The sequence below is a fragment of the Phasianus colchicus genome, chromosome 4 (assembly GCF_987193195.1).
Source record: "Phasianus colchicus chromosome 4, bPhaCol1.hap1.1, whole genome shotgun sequence".
NCBI classification, from domain to species: domain Eukaryota; kingdom Metazoa; phylum Chordata; class Aves; order Galliformes; family Phasianidae; genus Phasianus; species Phasianus colchicus.
In genome coordinates, this window is record NC_143439.1 from 6,813,758 (window position 1) to 6,834,402 (window position 20,645).

At 48.2% G+C, this 20,645-nt stretch overlaps 1 protein-coding gene and 1 long non-coding RNA gene across 12 annotated transcripts in view; one reads left to right on the forward strand and one right to left on the reverse strand.

Annotated features, from left to right (window-relative positions):
• The first annotated feature begins 23 nt into the window (after nucleotides 1-23).
• On the forward strand, nucleotides 24-834 carry LOC149918030 (uncharacterized). The gene is made up of 2 exons (XR_016466307.1): nucleotides 24-433; nucleotides 632-834. It is a non-coding gene; the product is annotated as an uncharacterized LOC149918030 (long non-coding RNA).
• A 15,625-nt stretch (nucleotides 835-16,459) lies between these two features.
• The window catches only part of LOC149918031 (sodium channel and clathrin linker 1-like), a 40,770-nt gene continuing 36,584 nt past the window's right edge, over nucleotides 16,460-20,645 (reverse strand). For 5 of the 11 annotated variants that reach the window (XM_090138499.1, XM_090138500.1, XM_090138498.1 and 2 more), the window contains one exon: nucleotides 16,460-17,120. In XM_090138499.1, coding sequence (XP_089994625.1) covers nucleotides 16,965-17,120 — 156 coding nt within the window. In that variant the 3' untranslated portion in view covers nucleotides 16,460-16,964. Of the gene's footprint in view, nucleotides 17,121-20,490; nucleotides 20,583-20,645 lie in introns of all 11 variants that reach the window. The other 6 variants (XR_016465732.1, XR_016465731.1, XR_016465735.1 and 3 more) reach the window with 3 other exon arrangements.

The window sequence follows — 20,645 nt, forward strand, 5'->3', positions numbered from 1 at the left end:
CTTTGGCTGTGTTGCCCCGCTGCCTGGCTGATGAGAGTTGTTCCTGTCGCTGGGGGGGAAACCGAGCTCTGTGGCTCCAGGGGTGTCGTCCACCCGCCTGTAATCAGGATCAGGGTGCGCAAGTGCTTTGCTCGGCTGGCAGCCTGTGTTCGGTGACCGCCCCGTTAGCGGGGTGTGGGTCGAGGTGTCCCGGACTGGGAGAGAAGGAGCCTCCCTCGGCCGTTGGGGATGGGGGCTGCCCTGTAAGCCAGGGAGCGAGAGTGCCCCGGAGTCCCAGGCCCTTTGCAGTGGTGGCAGTGGCTGGGGTCCCCCTGTAAGCAGGGCAGCCGACTCTTTGGCCGCTGCTTTTTGTGTGCCCAGCTCCATTTGCCCAGTCTGCCCGCCTCTGTGATCCCCCGCAGCACCGGCTGGAAGCGCGCCGTGCGCCAGTGAGGTGAGCAAAGCTGCTCAAAGGAGTTTTTGCTGGGGTGGGTGGACTGGGGAGGGGGCATGCAAGGCCTTCGTTGGCTGGGTGGTCGCGTGCCGAGTTCCTTAGCGATGTCGGGTTTCCCTTTTTCTTCAGGTGGTGGGGGGCGGGGGCGTGTGGGCTTGCCGCTGGGCAGGTCTAACGGTGTCCCCGCTGACGTTTCAGGAGCTGCTGCAGAAGAAAGAAGAAGGAGCGGCGTGGGGACGACGCGGGAGGCATGATCGAGCTTGCATATTCTGTTGGCTGTCAATCTTGTGCAATTAACTTGTCTTTTGGACCCTCATTGTTGAAAGTTGAAATGCGTGTATTGCTCTTGTTTGCTCTGTTTTGCCTCCATTGGTCTTTCAGAATAAAATTTATTTGCCTGTTTTTGTTGCAATGATATTTGCTTTTAATCTCTTGCCTGCATTGAATTTTGTTTTTTAAATTTTGCCTCCGTTAGCATAAGACTTCTTGTTGAATTCCCAGCCAGGCTTTAGTTTCTTTCTTTCACCTTTAAGGAAGAAGTTTTTTCTGTGCTGGAGATTTTGGTGGCCTTTCTTTGGGGTGTTGTGATTTCTTTCCAGTCTTTCCTTATGTATCATGGCATAGGGTATGGAATATTGCCTTGGCCTGGTTTAGGTCAGCTCTCCTGTTTCTGTCCCAGCTCCCTGTGCTGCTCCAGACCCTTTTCCTGTGTGCTCGGAGAAACCAAGAAAACGAACGTTGTTCGCTCTGTGCAGAACTGTTCCGTAACAACTGAAAACATTGGAGTGTTATCAGTGTTGTATTTCTCCAGAACGGCTATGTACCATCCACTTCGAGGAAACGGTATTCTGACCCTGCTGAAATTAAGGCAGTATCTACCCCTTGTCCCGTGCCATTAATTTTATGCTCTGGTCTTGTATTAATCTTATATATCCTAACTATTTACTATTTCCTGTCTTTCTTGATGTTTACACACTTCTAATTTCCACATCCTGTGGTCCGTCCGTGTAAATGGTCTGTCCGTGATGTTCACTGAGTTCATGCTTTTGGGCTCTGTCTTTCATAGCTGTCCTTCGGTACAAGCGAGAGACTCCACTGTCGGATTACTGTTTGCTAAACTAGTTCTGACTTCAGCAGAATTCATTCCTCTTTAGTTGGGGTGGTTCTTATTGTCATAGTGTATTGAGGCCTGTAACAGTTGTAGCGATGATGGCATGCTGTATTGTGTAGCAACTGTTAATTCTTCCACAGCGTCAACTCCCTTTGAGGTACACAACAGACACCAACCATTCTGCTTTACCCGGCAGGTGCCTGCAAGTCCTTTAGGAAAAGTGATCCCACGAGTAGGCTTGCCTTTGCTTAAGGCAGGAATAATCCAGTCTGTGTTGCTCAATGTGTTTTTTACTTGCACCACTGGGTCTTTACCCTTTTTCTATGGTACGCAGCATGTTTCATTGGACAGGACCAGCCCGGCTGACAGATCCCGGAGTGGACTAACCAGGTGGCTTTTGCTAAATACGTGTCCCGGTGTTTGAATGGAATGCACCCGTGGCTTGCTTTTAAAGTAGTCTTTAATAGGCTGGTGTATCGTCTGATTTTTCCAGATGCTGTGTGTGGTAGGGGATGTGATATACCAACTCAGCATCGTGTTCTTTTGCCCAGGTGATTATGAGGTGGTTTCAGAAATGAGTTCTGTTGTCTGACACTCTTCAGTGTCACCAGAAGGCTTGCTTTTCAGGGCCCAGGATAGTACTGAGGGCTGTAGCAATGTGCACGGGGCCTGTTTCCATCCACGCGGCGGTTGCTTCCACCATTGCGTGTGGTGCTCGGCTGGCCAACAGCTGTAATCTTTTCGCACATCTCATGGTTCGCTTAAGTTAATGAGCCCTTTCTCTTTGTTCTCCTCCCGTTTTAGTAATGGCCCTTCTCCTGCTTCGTCTTATCTTGTGAGCTTCTGTCCTTGTTAAATGTTCTGGCTTTTGTAGACGTTTTTTTCTTCCCGCTTATGGGGGACAACAGTTATGAGCACTTTTGGTTCTCTGGTTTGAACTGTTGGACTTATAGGGATCGGAGAGACCACAAACTAGTTGTGAGAGTCATGGCAGCTGTGGGGCCCTTTAGAAGGGTTACGGTACCCACAGGCCCATTACAAAGACTGAAGCAATTGCAGAGCCTGTTGCAGGGATTGGAGCGGCTGCAGGATGTGTTGCAAGGGTTGGAGCAGCAGCAGAGCCCGTCGCAGGTGCTGGAGCGACCACAGGACTGCGGAGGACGCAACCTGGCTGTTCTTCATCAGTGGGTCATCCTGCTTTGTTTTCAATTTTTGGAACTGTGACTAAATTCACTTGTAGCTATTATTAATATTTTTTAGATAATAAAAGTGATTTAGAAGCTGCAGAAGTCCAGACGTCAGTACTGAGTGCTTGTGTCTGTTGCCTAATATATCTGATATTGTTAAGAGGAATAATGAAGAAAAAAAAGATTGTTAATTTGCCCAATACATAAAAAAGAAATCAGGTTCCAAACTGGGTCCCTTCTGAGAATGTCGAGTCATGCTGTCTGATATTTCTCATTTATCTCATGTATTTATGGAACATATATGTTTTCTAAATTAAGCTTGTTAAGCATTTTTTCAACGTTGTTGTCCTTGGCGCATATCCTCTCAAACATTTCATAGTAGCTGCTTGTCGAAAGTCAGAAAGAACTTTCTCTTACATCCTCCTGCCTGCAAATACAATAAAAGATGAACGAAAGGGGAAAAAATCTTCTGTTTCTTGTATGTCTGTAATAGGATGTGCTGGGATTTGGGAAGGCAAAATCCTTGCTGTTGTCCTCCCATATGTGTTTATGAAGCCATAATGAATCATTAAATTCGAGCTATTGATAGGTTTTTAACTCCAGGCGGGGATCATTTTGTTCATTTAATCTGATATCATTCATATCAGAGAACGGGGATCGTGTCCAGGGATCTCTGCGTTGAGATTTTTTTGGGAGATCTTGCTGATTGTAAATTTGTGTCTTCATCGGCACTGAGGCTTTTCTTTTACTTCTGCACATAGCAATGTGGGTTTTCTCTCTGTTTTTTGTTGGATTTTAAAGGTTGGATTTACTATTTCCTCATCGTAAACAAGAGAAATGTTGTTTTTCTGTTTACGTGGAAATTATTACCAGGAAGTGACCGATGTCACACGCTCGTAGAAGATGAAAAATTCTTTGCGGTTATGAAATCACCACATACGATCTAAGTTGCTGTCGCGATTCTGGATTCGTTCATTATCTATTTCCATTTGCTTTAGTATTTTTTTTTAAGTATTTTTAATACTTTAGGCTCTTGGCCTCAGTTCTACCTTTTGAAAAAGATTTCCGAAAGCTAATTAGGTTTGTGGTGATAACCAGTATTATTCTCTGCTAGTTTCACTGGATGTAGCCTTCTGGAATTCTGAAGTTTTGAATTGAAATGCTAAAACTAAACAAAAAGTTTAGAGCAGTTTGCAAATTTGTGAACTTTTAACTTTTCATCTTGTGTAAGAGTGTAAGACCGCTCGCGTCCCATCTCTTAAAATGCAGTTAATCTGCCTGGTTATTCTCAAACTTTCTTATCATTTAGGAATCTTTTTTACTTTTGATATGACTAAGTCTGCTTATCTTATCCTCCTATATATTTTCAAGCGGAAAAATCCGTGACGGTCCTTGAAACAGCTCCTTTTGAAATGTTTTCCCTGCTCCGTTCAGCGCTATGAAATACGGTTGTCTTTTCTGAGTAGCAAAAGTCACCGTTCATTCCTCTGTAGTGACTACTGAATCTCAGTCCCGAGGTATTCAAATGGAGGAAAAAAAAGACAGAAAGTCGAAATTGTTCACTTCGGCACAGAAGTTGATTTTTATTAACTTATTTTAAACGTATTTTAGCATTTCAAAATGAAACGTATACATGTGATATCATCGTTACAGTACCAGATGTTGTATGTTAAACACATTATCGCTTTGGGAAAATAGTAATTTTTGGTATGTATCGTTATTTCATTCAAAGAGGGTTTACTGCTCTTTTCTAGTTTCTGCATGTGAAATTCTAGCGGGTGAGATACCGACTGTTATAAATAAAAAAATATTTTAGGAAATCTGTAGTCAGATTCAAATCAGAGCTGGTTAGTTCTATAGATAGCAGAGCTGTGTTTGCCAGCCTTCTGCACTTTGTTTCGCGTGCCTGTCTTTTCGGTTAGAATCACCTAAAATCTGTTGATTTTTTTGGATGATTTTTATTCCCCGTCAAAATTGTGATCATCTTTAATATTGAAAAATGCTTAGCGTATTCAAGGGCACAGAAAACTAACCAATCTAAAAGGGGATGTTAGTCTGCTACGGAACTTCCATTATGTTCTAGTGTGTGAAGTCCACTACTTTTTGTTCCTTTGCAGTTTTCTTTCCTCTTGTTCATTTTCTACTTTTATTTTTCTGAAGACAAGCGAGCATTTTATATTTTTTGGTACTGTCTTCAATCTGTTAGGCTTTCTACGAGTTGTCTTTTTTCATACCTGCTGTTTGCATACTCTTGCCTCTGCTCTGTTGGTTTTGGTTTGTTTTGTTTTTTTTAAACTGGAGTGGTCCGCAGTGTATTTCCTGCACTACTTGTTTTAGTTGTGTGTCTGCATCAGATATTCCTATGAAGGAGAGACCAGTCAATCAAAGAGACTTGTTTGTGGCTGATGGTACCGGAGAGCTTAAACAACGTTTGTACAAGTATTGATCATCTCTGGTTGCTGTAGAGTTTGATGTTGTGAGTTCATGTGTGCTTATACTTACACACAAGAGCTGCTCTGGAATGTGCTGCTGCAGATTTTGACTAGTGTGGCATGCAGGCTCTTGCTCGTTTCTGGTGAAAATGCGCAGCTAATGGTGGCGAGTATGTTAAAAGATAGTGTTTTGTAGCCGAGAATGTGTTCTATAAAATAGTGTTATTGTGCTCTTTGTATCCACTGCAGTTCTCGTGGCAGTAAATAGGAAGCATTACTTTTGGAGCAGCCTACGTATATTTAGGATGGATGGATGGACGGATAGATAGATAGATTCTTCAAAGTCCACTAGTGTTTCAGTTCTGGAAGCCAACGTGTCCAAGTCATGCACATTTTACTACTTACTGCATTATATAATCTAGTTGCAGTGGAAATGCTAAGTCACAGCACGAACTGGTGATGGAGCACCCGCTGGGAAGGCAGGGCCAACGCAGGGGAACTCGGGTGCATGCAATGCACCAGACCTCGTTTAAGGGTTGGCAGTAGAGGTGACGGTTTCTAATCTGGAGATCCCCGCTTATTGCAGAACCTTCCAGGCCTTCTGAAAGTAAATACACCTTCATTTCAAAACAGAAAGGAAAATTGGCTTTGGGACGTAGATATCAGTCGTGCTATTTTGCGTCGAATATTCTTTCTATAAATTTCAATTATAACATTAGTAAATAACATTAACTATTTTCATGCTAGCCGAGGCAGTGTTAATGCCATACAGGTAGTTTGGTTGTTGCAGAGTGATGAATGCGTATTACTAGCTGTCTCTTTCTTGAGTTTCTTCACTTCTATACTTCTTTAATCTGTGCCAGCTGAAACTTACTAGAACTCCAGAAGGGTCAGCCGGGGCGCACATTCATGCCGCTTCCTCCTCTTTTTCATCGAAGAAGGGAATAAATATGTTTGCGTCTTTTAGCAAGTCACTCGTTCAGGTACTACGAGCTTCCCCGCAATTTTGATAATGATTTAATAGGTTGAATATCCACATCATCACTAGAACAACAACAACGTAGGAATATTCAGAGAGCGAAGCGAAAGAAATTCAACGGGCAAGGTTTATGTATAGACTTCCTTCTAAAAGTGGGAGGAACTGATTTGTTATCCACCTTCTAAACTGAAAATTGGCTTAGAGATAAATATACGAGCTAAAAAGTCCTGCTATTGGAGCATCAGTGTACTCAGACTTGGATATTCCAAACTAAGTCTTTGGTTTGTCTTCGACAGAACGACTTCTTTGTGAGAAAAAATATTCGAAGACAATAGAGAGACCTTCAGTTAAGGTCAGCAGTTGAGAAGATCTGTTTGCCTCAACTGCAAGCACAAGATGACTGACATTGGAAGGGGCCACCTGTTATCACAGAATCACAGAATCACAGTAGGGGTTGGAAGGGACCTCCAGAGATCATAGAGTCCAACCCCCCTGCCAAAGCAGGTTCCCTATACCAGGTCGCACAGGTAGGCATCCAGGCGGGTCTTGAATATCTCCAGAGAAGGAGACTCCACGACCTCCCTGGGCAGCCTGTTCCAGCGCTCCGTCACCCTCACCGTAAAGAAGTTCTTGCGCACATTGGTGCGGAACTTCCTATGCTCCAGCTTCTGGCCATTTCCCCTTGTCCTGTCTCCGCACACTGCTGAAAAGAGTCTGGCCTCGCCACTTTGCCCCCCACACCTTAGATATTTATAGACCTGGATCAGGTCTCCTCTCGGTCTTCTCTTCTCAACGCTAAACAGACCCAGTTCACTTAGCCTTTCTTCATAGGGGAGATGCTCCGGGCCCTTCACCATCTTTGTGGCTCTCTGCTGGACTCTTTCCAAGAGATCCCTGTCTTTTTTGTACTGGGGAGCCCAGAACTGGACACAGTGCTCCAGATGAGGCCTTATCAGGGCAGAGTAGAGGGGGAGGATCACCTCCCTCGACCTGCTGGCCACACTCTTTTTAATGCACCCCAGAATGCCATTGGCCTTTTCGGCCACAAGGGCACACTGCTGGCTCGTGGCCGACCTGTCATCCACCAGGACAGCCAGGTCCCTCTCCGCAGAGCTCCTCTCCAGCAGCTCATCCCCCAGCCTGTACCGGTGCATGCGATTATTCCTCCCCAGATGCGAGACTCTACACTTGCTTTTGTTAAACCTCATCTGGTTTCTTACTGCCCAGCTCTCCAGCCTGTCCAGGTCTCGCTGAATGGCAGCACAGCCTTCGGGTGTGTCAGCCAATCTTTCTAACTTTGTATCATCTGCAAACTTGCTGAGGGTGGCCACTATCCCCTCATCAAGGTCATCGATGAAGATGTTGAACAAGACCGGACCCGGCACCGACCCCTGGGGAACACCGCTAGTTACGGGTCTCCAGCCGGACTCTGCACCGCCAATGACGACCCTCTGTGCTCTGTCAGTCAGCCAGTTCTCAACCCACCTCACTGTCCACTGTTCTTATAGAACTCACTCATTGACCAAGAGGAAACGGGGAATCCGGATTGTCTTTCTAGTTCAGTCACAAGTTACAGGTGTTTCAACCTGGATTATGTACCGCTTTGGGGTTTTTCTTTTGTTTTTTTTTCTTTTTTCTGCTACTCGTATTTTGTTTGGATTTTTTGAGCTTCATTTCTAAAGTAGGAAAAAATATTCTTCTTAGAGAAAATCACCAGAATGCTGAAGGTAATTTCTGTCTAAATAGGTTATAAGCTTTTCCTACGGACTTTTCTTCCATACACCCTAGATAATATGAGAAGTGATTACCTGTGTTTGAAAAGTAGTGTTTTATTCAAATTTACAAACTATTTTATGTTGAGTTCTTCTACACACGGCTCATTTTCACATTTTTAATGCAAATTAGTAGAACAGCTGTGCGATAGTTGGTATACGATGAAATTCGACTACACGCTCGTGACTTAAGGAGAAGACCAACCTCACGTAGCGTAGCACACGGGCCCCGAACTGCACGTGAGGGACGAATAAGACGCATTAAAATGAATCAGATACTAATCTAATACTACTAAAATGATACTAGTACATACGAAAAGTTGCAAATGAGCAAGAGTAATTGTCCTTATGTCTTTCTTCGTCATCCTAACACAAATCCACTGGAATTTTGGCAGCTTTTCTGTCGAGAAGATAGTGCCAGTCCCTTGGAGAACTTCAGAACGCTACGACCGATGGATTTCACGAGTAACCACGGCAGCCTCGCCCTTCCTAAAGCCTCCTACATAAAGATTTCAAAAAAGTACACGTAGCTCTGCGTGCTTTCCAGTACAAAATAAAGTTTGATATTGTTAAATTAGAGATGTAGTGCGGGTTTTAATTCCGATTGCATCGTTCCGCATACTTCAACTGTCACGACTATCTTGAAAACCCGAACTGGCCATGGAATTTACACAACACATAGTGACGTTGCTCTAGACCGTGGGCATGGGAAAAAACAAAACATATGCTTCAGAAAACCAGCTACAAATGCAAAGAAACGATAAAGTACAAGGAAAGTATTGCAAGCGCTGGTGAGGAAAATCTTTTACTCCATTTTCAGGTGAGGTTTATAACTGGGCTGTAGAGAGTAAAAAGCTGAACTATCAGCATTGAGTTTTATAATATTTATGGCAGGAAGAAGGAGCGTTAAGACATTTATTGAGGTTGGTTAAGCACGTCAACGAAGCTGGGGAGAAGTGTGCAAAATCTCGTGTGAGTGCAAACGTAATCTTGCAAGAGTTATGCTATTACATGAAACAATAAATAAAGATAACTTCGGCTCTGCATCACGGCTACTAAAACTGTAGATATTTTCTGTTTCCAAAACCGTACCTTAGGGACAGGAAGAGTTATATTTTTAACTAGGGTGAGGATATGGCGGTAGTCCTGACAAGAAAGTGAACAAATGGGCGAGCCTGAGCTACCCTCTGCGACAAGTGAGTGTCAGGACAGGGACCGAAAGAAACGTTTCAGTCGGCCAAGAGAAGATACGAGGCTAGTTTCTGTGCCGATCAAGAGACATCTGGTTTGTCAGACCTTTTCAAAGCAGCCGGGGGGGGGGGGGGAATTGAAACAAAGATCTAGCTACGGAGGCATGAGAACGGGCGGCTTTTAAACTGCTGCGGTCGCAGTTTATTCTCCAGCTGCATGCAACGCTCTCAACGGAGTGCTTGGATTCCACGTGCCTCTGTGTGATTACTCAACCGAAGCTGGCGATCGTAGCCCTTAGAATGCAAGACATAGTTTTGTTTAAAACTTTAGTAGACCTTTTCCTAGCTGTACGTAGCACGGAGTGCAAACCTCTTTTTCATACTAACAAAACAGTTCCACGCAAAAAGCCACAAGCCGTGAAACGTTAGCAAGTAACATTATTGAGGTATAATGTGAAAAAACTATCAAACAATTCTTCTCTACAAAGTGAAAATGTATGGAAATTATAAGCAACGATGAGTCAACGTAGAAACGAATCAGAATCTGCCGCTCTAAATTAAAGGTGTTTGAAACAGAATTGCTATATGCCTAAGCATTTTGAGAGTGGAAAGGTGGATGTATGTTCTGGATCACTTAAATAAATGCGAATTAAAAATACTGCATCTGAATAAGGTCGAAAGAAAAACTTCTGTTGCAACGCAGCAGTAAGTCAGTAAACGTTCAGTTTTCTCAAATGTCGAAATGTGGCTTCCCGCGGTACCGCGAGGTTATGCTGGGGATGGATTCGATTCCTACCCCTGCTGCTGCTGATTCTTATTAGATGTACGATATCGTTTCTGTTCAGGGTACAAATATCTGTCAACTGCAAAGCCGGTATTTAAAAAGTACTCTGTGGCGTGAATGTGTGAAACCGCTTTTTATGTGTTTAAGTTTAGAGATGGAGAGGGGAAAAAAATAAATAATAAGGTCTTTCAGTTTCCAGCTAGCTGTTTAAAGGGATCTTTTGGTAGTGGGTTCATGGTGTGCTTTTTTTTTTCTTGGCTTTTTTTTTTTTTCTTTTTTCTTTTTTTTTTTTTTTTTGGCATCCAGCTTGAAAGATTTCCTTGCAGTTTTGTCCTTGACCGTGTTGAATGGCTGGTGAATCTTCTGCCTTGTTATAGCTTTGTTGTACAAAGGACTTTTTACAGCGCTCAAAATAGGATGGCCTTTTCAAGCGCACGCCGTGCCTCTTTCTGAGGAGGAGAGTGCAATTTAATTTTTCGTGTCTCTGAAATTCAGTCGGAGCCACAGCTTTTTGCAGCGCTCCCGCAAGCCTGGAGCAATGCTGTATAACCACGTATTCCGAGCAGCTGAAAGTCGCTAACAATCAGAACTACACTGCCATTTTTTTTTAACAGTAAGGTGACGTTCTTTTCAGCATTTATGTTCAGTTCTATGTTTCATATGACGCATCTCGTTTTAAGCAAATGCCACCATCTACAACGCTGCAGGATGGTTAAGATACGCAAATATTGACTTTTTATTTTTATTTTTATTTTTATTTTTTCTATCGGAGGTTTGTTTAAAGTTTAGCACCTTAGAAAGACCTGCAAGTAACTTCCTTCGGTGCTTTGCTGTTTCTAGCATGCCAAACGTTTATCTCTCAGTCACCGTTGTTTTCACTGCTGATAGAGCCTTGTATTACTTCAATAGGTCCTGACAAACTTGTGATGTTATTTCGGAGCGCCAAGAAAAATACAGGTACTTTAGCCAGAAAAAGAAAGTTCAGGCAGGCATTCCGCACCCTAGCGAGCTCTACAGGCAGGCTGTTAATAACGGAAGAGGAGAAGGCTGAGGTATTTAACAGCATTTTTGCCTCGTTCTTCATGGTCAGCTGCTCTTCCCCCAGACCTCGAGCGGATCGGTTGCAAGGCGAGGACTGCGTCCATCCTGCTGGAAGCGACGATCGGGTTGGCGGCCACCTGAGGAACCCGGCGTGTCCCAATGACATGCATCCCAGATCTTTGAGGGAATTGGCTTATATAGTTGCCAAGCCACTCCTGATGATATTTCAGAAGTCACGGAAGCCGAGTGAAGTCCGTGACGGCTGGAAAAAGGGTGATGTCACGCACATTTTCAAGAAGGGTAAAAAGGATGCCTCGGGGAACTGCCAACCTGTCAGCCTCATCTCTGTGCCGGAGGAGATTGCGGACGGACTCCTTTGGTCTGCCGTGATAGGAAAAGGGGAAATGGTTTCAGACCATTTGCAGTGACACACCTTCGCTTCATACACACTTCCGTATCGGGTGCTATTTTGTCAGACTGCCCCTCTGCTGCCATCTGTCACATGGCGACAAAGCGTAAGGGAATACCGGTGCCGAGATCCCCCTGGGATGCTTTCTTTTTAAAAACAAAAATGCTGAGGAGAGCTGGTTGCTCTTCAAGGATGCCTTCCTAAGAGCACAAGAACTCTCTGTCCCACTGAACAAGAAAGCAGGCAGAGGAGGGAGGAAGCCGGCGTGGCTCAGTAAGGACCTGCTGAGGGTGCTGAGGGCGAAGAAAGGTGCGTACAGACTCTGGAAACAAGGGCGTGCCACCTGGGAAGAATACAGGGATGTCGTCCGGACTTGCAGATGTGGGATCGGGAAAGCCAAGGCGCAGGTGGAACTGAACTTGGCGAGGGACGTGAAAAACAACAGGAAGACTTTCTATAGGTACATTAGCCAGAAGAGACAGGCCAAAGCGAGGGTACCTCCTTTGGTAAATGTAAAAGGAGAACTGGCTTCAACGGACGGAGAGAAGGCCGAGGTACTGAATGAGTTCTTTGCCTCGGTCTTCACTGGCGGCCAGGACTCCAGTACTCCTCCCATCCCTGAGCCCCGCATCCCTACACCTCTGGGTGGGGACCGGGGTGGTAAATCCCCCCCCGCTGTGAGGGCAGAGCAGATCCGAGACCGCCTCGCGAGACTGAATGCGTACAAGTCTATGGGGCCGGATGGCGTGCATCCCAGGGTTCTGAAGGAGCTGGCTGAGGTGGTTGCCGAGCCGCTCTCCATCATATTTGAGAAGTGGTGGTTGTCAGGTGCGGTCCCGGATGACTGGAGGAAGGGTCACGTCACTCCCATTTACAAGAAAGGGAGCAAGGAGGACCCCGGGAACTACAGGCCGGTGAGTCTCACCTCTGTGCCCGGGAAGATCATGGAACAGATCATCCTGGATGACATGCTCGATCACATGAGGAAAGGGCGTGTGATCCGTGACAGCCAGCACGGCTTCACCAGAGGAAGGTCATGCTTGACCAATCTGGTGGCCTTTTATGATGGAGTGACGGCATCGGTGGACAAGGGAAAGGCGACCGATGTCATTTACCTGGACTTGAGCAAGGCCTTTGACATGGTCCCCCACCACATCCTTCTCTCCAAAATGGAGGGATGTGGATTTGATGGGTGGACCACTCGATGGATAAGAAACTGGTTGAAAGGCCGCAGACAGAGGGTGGTCATCAATGGCTCTATGTCCAGGTGGAGGCTGGTAATGAGCGGCGTCCCCCAGGGGTCTGTCTTGGGACCGGTGCTCTTTAACATCTTTATCAATGACATCGATGACGGAATCGAGTGCACCCTCAGCAAGTTTGCTGACGACACCAAGCTGAGTGGTGCGGTCGACACGGTTGAAGGACGGGATGCCATTCAGAGGGACCTCGAGAGGCTAGAAAGGTGGGCCCGGGTGAACCTGATGAGGTTCAACACGGCAAAGTGCAGAGTTTTGCACTTGGGCTGGAGGAATGCCAGGCATCCCTACAGACCGGAAGGAGCGGTCCTTGAGAGCAGCCATGTGGAGAGGGACCTGGGGTCTTGAAGGATGAAAAACTTAATATGAGCCAGCAGCGTGCCCTTGCGGCTCGGAAGGCAAATGGGATCCTGGGCTCCATCAAGAGAGGGGTGGCCAGCAGGGACAGGGAGGTGATTGTTCCCCTCTATTCTGCTCTTGTGAGGCCCCATCTGGAGTACTGCGTCCACGTCTGGAGCCCCCAGTACAAAAAAGACAGGGAGCTGTTGGAGAGGGTCCAGAGGAGGACCACAAACATGATCAGGGGACTGGAGCACCTCCCCTATGAGGGCAGGCTGAAGGAGCTGGGCTCGTTCAGCCTGGAGAAAAGAAGGCTGCGGGGTGACCTCATTGCAGCCTGTTGAGGGATATGGTTTAGCGAGAACCATTGGTGATGGGTGGATGGTTGGACTGGATGATCTTACAGGTCTTTTCCTACCTCAGTGATTCTGTGATTCTGTGTGATTTCAGTACCTAAAGGGAGCCTACAAGCAGGAGGGGAATCAACTCTTTGAAAGGGTGAGTGACAGCAGGACAAGGGGAAATGGTTTTAAGCTGAGGGGCCTGAAACAGTGATGGAGCACCTGGCGGGAAGGCGGGGCCGGCCTAGGCGAGCTCAGGTGCATGTAATGCAGCTGATTCACCAGAAGGGGTGGAGCCAGGGTCCCACCCCTTCCCAGACCTCATTTGAGGGCTGGCAGCGGAGGCAAGGGCCCCTGGCTGGAGATCTTTGCCTGCTGGAGGCTTTCTGAAGGTAAGCGGCGTGCGCCTTTGGTGGCTCCTGTGTTTGGGCTTGTTTTCGTTTGCTGCGGTCTAGGACTTTCCACCTTGCTATTGTTGCTGTGCTTTTGATCGTGCTGTAGCGTTACGCAGACCACGTGAAAAGCTGTTCTTCCTCCTGTTTATAATCTCCCTTCGAGTGCTAAAAGCCCCCAGTGAGGCTTTTTCTTCTCCAAGATAAACAAACCCGGTTCCCTCAACTTTTCTTGACGGGAGAAGTGATGCAGCCCTTGCACGTTTTTTTCAGCCTTCCTCCGGACCCACTTCAGAGGCTTCGCCTTATTTCTCCTGGCGAGGGGCACGGGCGCAGGAATCTAGCTGGGGCATCTTAAAAATGGGTAGGTGGTGTGCTTCTAGAAACTGGGGAGTTGCCTGACCACCGTGGCTGACGAAATCTGATGGTGAGCAGCGTGGCCATCGCATCGGGCCGTCTCTCTGAGACTCTGGGTCGTGTGTTATCAGGCCCCGTGGACTTGAGCGCACCTAGTCTCGTCGGGTAGTCTCAGACTCGCTCTTTTCCTACATCGAGAGGGATTTTGCTTCCGCAGTCCCTGCCCAGAAGCGGAGGGACGTGAGAGATGCGGAGAGCAGACAGCCAGCGAAGACTGAGGCGAAGAACTCGCTGTGCGCCTCAGCCTTCCCTGTGACCTTTGTTGCCTTTTCTCGCTTACGGAGGGAGTACGCTTTCTTTGGCCCTTCTCTTCCGAGCGGTGTGCCTGCAGAAATCTTTTCTTGTTATTTTTTGTATCTCCTACCAAGTTCAGTTTCATCTGTGTGTTGGTTGATTTGCCTCCGTGTGCCTGGAAAGTGTCCCCGTATTTTCCCAGGCGACGCTTCCCTGTTTCCCCGGCCCTTACTTTCTTCTCCTTTTCTCCCATTTTTTAACCTTACTTTCTTCTCCTTTTCTCCCATTTTTTAACCTTACTTTCTTCTCCTTTTCTCCCATTTTTTAACCTTACTTTCTTCTCCTTTTCTCCCATTTTTTAACTGGCGGGCCGCCAGTTTCCTGCCTTCTGAGCTTGTTTTCTACTGCAGGGGGCTGGAGAACTCTCATGCTCTCAGAAAGGCATCCTTAAGGAGTTCTTTTTATGCTCTTTTCAAATTCAGCATTTGAGAAAAAGAAATAGACATATATTTCTTCTGAAATTCTTGTCGGTTTTTGCAAGTGGTCCTTACTGGTGTGTCTCAGAAGTCTAAATATTGTAAGCACTAAGATTTGCGTGACTGTAAGGGAACTGCCAAGCCAGGGCCCGAACTGCTGATTGAGCACCTGGAAAAAGAGAAGGGAGGGGTCGGGCGTGGGAGCACAGGTGAAGGCGATTCGCCTGCAGGAAGGGAAGGATTGGAGCCAGGCTCCACCCCTCTTAAGCTTCATTTAAGGGCTGACTGCCTCTGAGGAAGGATCTCTTCCGGGAGATCCCTCCTCGGTGGAGTTCTTCCTAGATCTTCAGAGACTGGTGAGCGTTCTTCTTTTTGCGACATCTCCTCGTTGCACCGGTCCCGGTGCAGTTAGGAAGATGAAATCTGAAACCTTGCTCTTTCCTCGCTTTTCTTCCCCGTATCGCTGTTTTTTTGTTGCACCGGGTGTTACGAACCTGTGAACTGATGTGAACTGCTGAGAAAGGCTAAATGGGGTAAGGAAGGTTATGAGACCTCCCGTTGTCCTTACGCAGTTTAGTTTTATTTCTATTATGTTTTCAAATGAGAAATCCGCTTAGTTTGACATTCGTTGAGTAGGCTTGGGCGGAGTTTGGTAACCTGAGTTGATGGAGAAGGGAGATGACTGCGGACGTTACCACACATAAGCGTAGAAACTAGAGAAGATTAGAGCTTCCTCAGGTGCCAGGGGATAGGAGCTCTATATAGACAGTGGCAGAACAAAGGTCAAATTACTGAAACCGTTTGCGATCAAATGCCGTTCGTTGTCGACAAGCTTATGTGAGCGAAGGCTTGAGGATTTTGTTTCTGATTTGTCATCAAAATTTAGAAAAAAGAAAACCTTTTTCTCTTTGCTGATGGAGAATACACACTTGTAGCCCAGGCCTCTGTCTAAAGCGAGGGTAAGGAGAGTTGGAGAGTTTATACTTGTACGTATAAGGGAAAACACAACGGAGACTGGGTACACGTGCTGGCAGCTCCATTCTGAAAGCAGTTAAAACATTACAGGCCAGGAGAGGGACTTCTTCGGAGGTTTAAGGTTTTATAGCTGCGAACCGTACGTCTTGCTCGGCCATTCTGGATATTAATGGTAGGATACGTGCTAACAACATGAACTGTAAAATGACGTGGAGTGTAGCAGTTAAAAACATTCAACTTCGGGTGGGAGAGCATCTTTACTCATAGCTATGAATTAATTGCCCATTTGAGATAGATCTTACAGAGGAATGAAATGAGAGGGACGCATCCGTTAACTCCAACGGTCTAATACGGCCTGATTCAGTATTTGCTTTATCATCTGTTTTTTAACTATTCCTAAAGTTTATCACCGCTCAGAGTCACCCCACCGCTTGACAGAACGCCCACATCCCGGAAGGGAGATGCGTTCACTGGAGGTTCAGTTCCAAGCACGTATTATGTGCTTGAGTAGGCAAGGAAGAGACTTGGCAGTAAACAGCCCTTCCTTCCCCTACCTCTTAAAACAATGATTCAGCCCCCTAAGAAAGAGGCTCCAAGCAGTTGTCAGAATAAACACAATTGAGTGCAGCTACGAGGCAGGCACCAGTTAGATTCCATGGCTTCTCTTAGGTATTTCTATAAATGATCAGGACACAGGAGGCAAATGTGTATTTATTATGTTTGCCAATTACCCTACATTAAGAGGAGCTGCAGTCTCACCCCAGCTACGCGTACCGTGCAGGGATGAGGGCAGAGACCGACCCCCCACGAAAAAGGATCCAGGGGTAGCAGTAGACAGCAAGTTAAACTCGAGCCCCCGGTGCGCATCAGCAGTCATCAGGGAGGGCTGACCGCACCACCCCGGGAGCAGCAGGCCCAGCGCTACCAGGCGAGGAAAGGACAGGATCATCCTGCTCCACGGTGTTACAGCCTCACTGCGAGCATGTTAGCAGTTCTGGGCAATGCAGTATAACACCAAGAAGAAATGAGAGTCTCAGAAAGCATTCAAGGAAGGGCTGAAAATCCCTCTGTGACGCTAGCTGAAAGGAGGCTGTAGCAAGGAGGGGGTCAGCTTCTTTTCCCCTGCAGCTAGCAATAGGGGGGAGGAAACAGCCTGCTGTTAGGACAGAGGAGGTCCGAAAGAGGGGGTGAGGTATTTAAACAGGCTTTCCCCAGGAAGCAGCGACAGCCCAGGGCCGCCAGAGTTCAAAAAGCATTTGGATGTCGCTCTCAGACGGCTCAGTCCAAGCCTGGGCAGCACCACAGAGAGCCAGGAGGCAGCGGTCCCTTCCAACAGGAGGTGCTTTCTCATTCTATAATGAAAAAAAGAGACATTTCATTGAGTTAGTGTATATTTGTTTCTTTGTAAGCTTCTCCTCTCGGCCCAGTAATACACATTTTAGATGCCCACCCCTGCAGAAAACAAGCCTCTGTTCTGTTTACCGCACAGAGCAGCACATCAAGCACCTGCCAACATCACCTTGAACTTGTGAGTAAAATCACCTCATAACTCACTGAAGTTCTGTATAAAGTCAAGCCATTAGGAAAATAGTATCGTATCTAACTCATTGAACTGCATTTTGTATCCAAAATTCTCTACGTGTTGCACTTGTATTTCTGCTGCTGTTTATCATTAACTAATTGAGAAACCAATTAATTGCAGCCTCTCACACGAAGACACAATACACTACGCGCAAACGCTTAACGCAGAGGCAGAACCCCAATGCAGTTCCACCGCTTTTGTTAAAAGCTCGGTACAGAGCACAAAGCGCTTTTGTCATTAGCATTAGAGTTTGGTCTCCCTTTGGGACAAAGGTCCACAGAAACTAACTTACAAGACTCGGCGCAAAGGGCTTTGCCAAGAAGCGCTAGCTCAGGTTACCTACCGAGAAACTGGAGAGCTCTCATTGAGTTCACCTTAAAAAAGGAAAGCAGAAGATTTTATCTGCGGGACAGTCGCTGGCCAGTCCGCTCTCAGGACGGCGCACCCACCTTCGAGCTCGAGAAGCTCTACCGAATTCAAGAAACACTTCTGTCCAGAGCTACAGCCGCAACAGCGCAAACGCTGGCAACATACTGGGCAATTTCACTTGGTGAATAGAGCAAGTCTGACACGTACTTTTGCAGTAGATACTGTGTACAAATATTTGCTATTGACTTAAGTCTTTTTATTTATTTATTTATTTATTTTTTTTACAGAGCACGCAACACCAAGCAGCCCATGGCTTCAGGGATCCATTTTCTCTCTTTTCACATTCCCCGAGATAAATATCAGCAGCAGAACGGACCCAAGAGCAGAAACAGGCAGCGCATCTTTGTTTTTTGGTGGTAAGCAAGGATTTAGTCATCATTTTAAGTCAGACACAGACAGGTATCCACTTCACCGCAACGACTCAAGCTAGCTAAGCCTAACAGTTCCACTTCAGCGCAGATACTCTTAGGCATCCCACTTCCTGCGCTCAACAGCATTCACACCTGCAGTAGAAACAATCTTTCCAAAAAGCCCTCACAAGCTTTTTTTTTTTTTTTTTTTTACAAAAGGCACATATCATAGGCCGCTTCCCATCTTGCAGAAGCGGGCTCAGTTACCAGTACTCTGGAAGCATACGATAAAAGAACAATTATATCTTAGGTATCTCCTCACTCTTCTTGAGGAAGTGAAACTGAAGCAATAGACTTCTCAGAGAGAGAGATCTAGCTTTTCACTGTGTAGTTCCAGACAATTAAGTTTTTAAGCTGCCTATCCAGCGATTCAATTGGGCACATTTAACAGGAGGCGTGCTCTTAACTGCAGAGCAAGACCTTACCCAAAAGGTAGAGAGCTCTCCTTGTGTTATATAAAAATAAGCGAGTATAATAATAAGCTCCAGAGAGTTCTCCCAGAAGGAGCACTCTCAAGGATTCTAATTTCTTTTTAGTTTTCCTGTTAGACCGATTATTTCCCAACACCCCCCGAGAGGAGACGGCGAAAGTCACAGAGCAGAGCAGCAGCTTTCCTCCTTCCTAACCATCTCAGCCTACTTAGCTTGCCGATATAGTAAACCACTCATAGTGCCCGCAGGGCACACACCGAGACGCACGCCACGAGAACGCTTCGCCTCCAGCCGTTCACCCAAACTCTTAAGAACGAAATCGCCGCACACCCCCTCCAGGCGCATTAAGTTACTACAGACCAAGCATCCTCTTACAACGCAGAGGGAGCTTCCAACGGGCTTCACCCGAGGCTTGAAATAAACCGAGTTTTGTCTTTCAGCAGAATCCAGCTCCTGACAGCTCTCTCTTATCTTCGGGAGCACCACCACAAGCCAGCAATCACCACCCAGGAACCGCTCCCAGGACCCAGGGAAGAGACTCCTTTACCAGGGAGGTCTCCCCCCACCCCAGGGGGAGCCCCAGGCAGGCAGAGGGGGGGAGCCCCAGGCAGGCAGAGGGGGGGAGCCCCAGGCAGGCAGAGGGGGGGAGCCCCAGGCAGGCAGGGGGGGGGAGCCCCAGGCAGGCAGAGGGGGGGGAGCCCCAGGCAGGCAGAGGGGGGGGAGCCCCAGGCAGGCAGAGGGGGGGGAGCCCCAGGCAGGCAGGCAGGCAGAGGGGGGGGGAGCCCCAGGCAGGCAGGCAGGCAGAGGGGGGGGGAGCCCCAGGCAGGCAGGCAGGCAGAGGGGGGGGAGCCCCAGGCAGGCAGGCAGGTAGGCAGAGGGGGGGGGAGCCCCAGGCAGGCAGGTAGGCAGAGGGGGGGGGAGCCCCAGGCAGGCAGGCAGGTAGGCAGAGGGGGGGGGGAGCCCCAGGCAGGCAGGTAGGCAGAGGGGGGGGGAGCCCCAGGCAGGCAGGCAGGTAGGCAGAGGGGGGGGGAGCCCCAGGCAGGCAGGCAGGTAGGCAGAGGGGGGGGGAGCCCCAGGCAGGCAGGCAGGTAGGCAGAGGGGGGGGGAGCCCCAGGCAGGCAGGCAGGTAGGCAGAGGGGGGGGGAGCCCCAGGCAGGCAGGCAGGTAGGCAGAGGGGGGGGGAGCCCCAGGCAGGCAGGCAGGTAGGCAGAGGGGGGGGGGAGCCCCAGGCAGGCAGGTAGGCAGAGGGGGGGGGAGCCCCAGGCAGGCAGGTAGGCAGAGGGGGGGGGGAGCCCCAGGCAGGCAGGTAGGCAGAGGGGGGGGAGCCCCAGGCAGGCAGGTAGGCAGAGGGGGGGGAGCCCCAGGCAGGCAGGTAGGCAGAGGGGGGGGGAGCCCCAGGCAGGCAGGCAGGTAGGCAGAGGGGGGGGGAGCCCCAGGCAGGCAGGCAGGTAGGCAGAGGGGGGGGAGCCCCAGGCAGGTAGGCGGGGGGGGGAGCCCCAGGCAGGTAGGCGGGGGGGGGGAGCCCCAGGCAGGTAGGCGGGGGGGGGGAGCCCCAGGCAGGTAGGCGGGGGGGGGAGCCCCAGGCAGCCTCTCCCTCTGGAGGGCTGCTGCACTCCACCCAGAGCGAAAATAAATCCGTTACTGACCAGCACCCACCCTCCCACCAAAAAAAAAAAAAAATATAATCTCTCTGAGATAGTGCAATCTCCAGCAAACAGCCCCAAGCCAAGGGGGAGAGCACAGCCCACACACACAGCATGGCCATGCTGTGTGTGTGGGCTGTGCTCTCCCCCTTACAACAATCTAAACCACCACCACCCCCCCCAGGGACAGGCAACCCACCCAAGGCCCACCACCACAAACACTCTACCTGACCAGACTCCTCTGACTCCTCTGCACACACAGCACACTTCCCAGCCTTGGACAACAACCTTCCTCTCCAGGCACCAGCTGCACCAGCACCTGAGGGAAGAAAACACCATGACCCCAAGCTCCCTCAAAACGCTTGCCGCAGCCCGGCAAGCT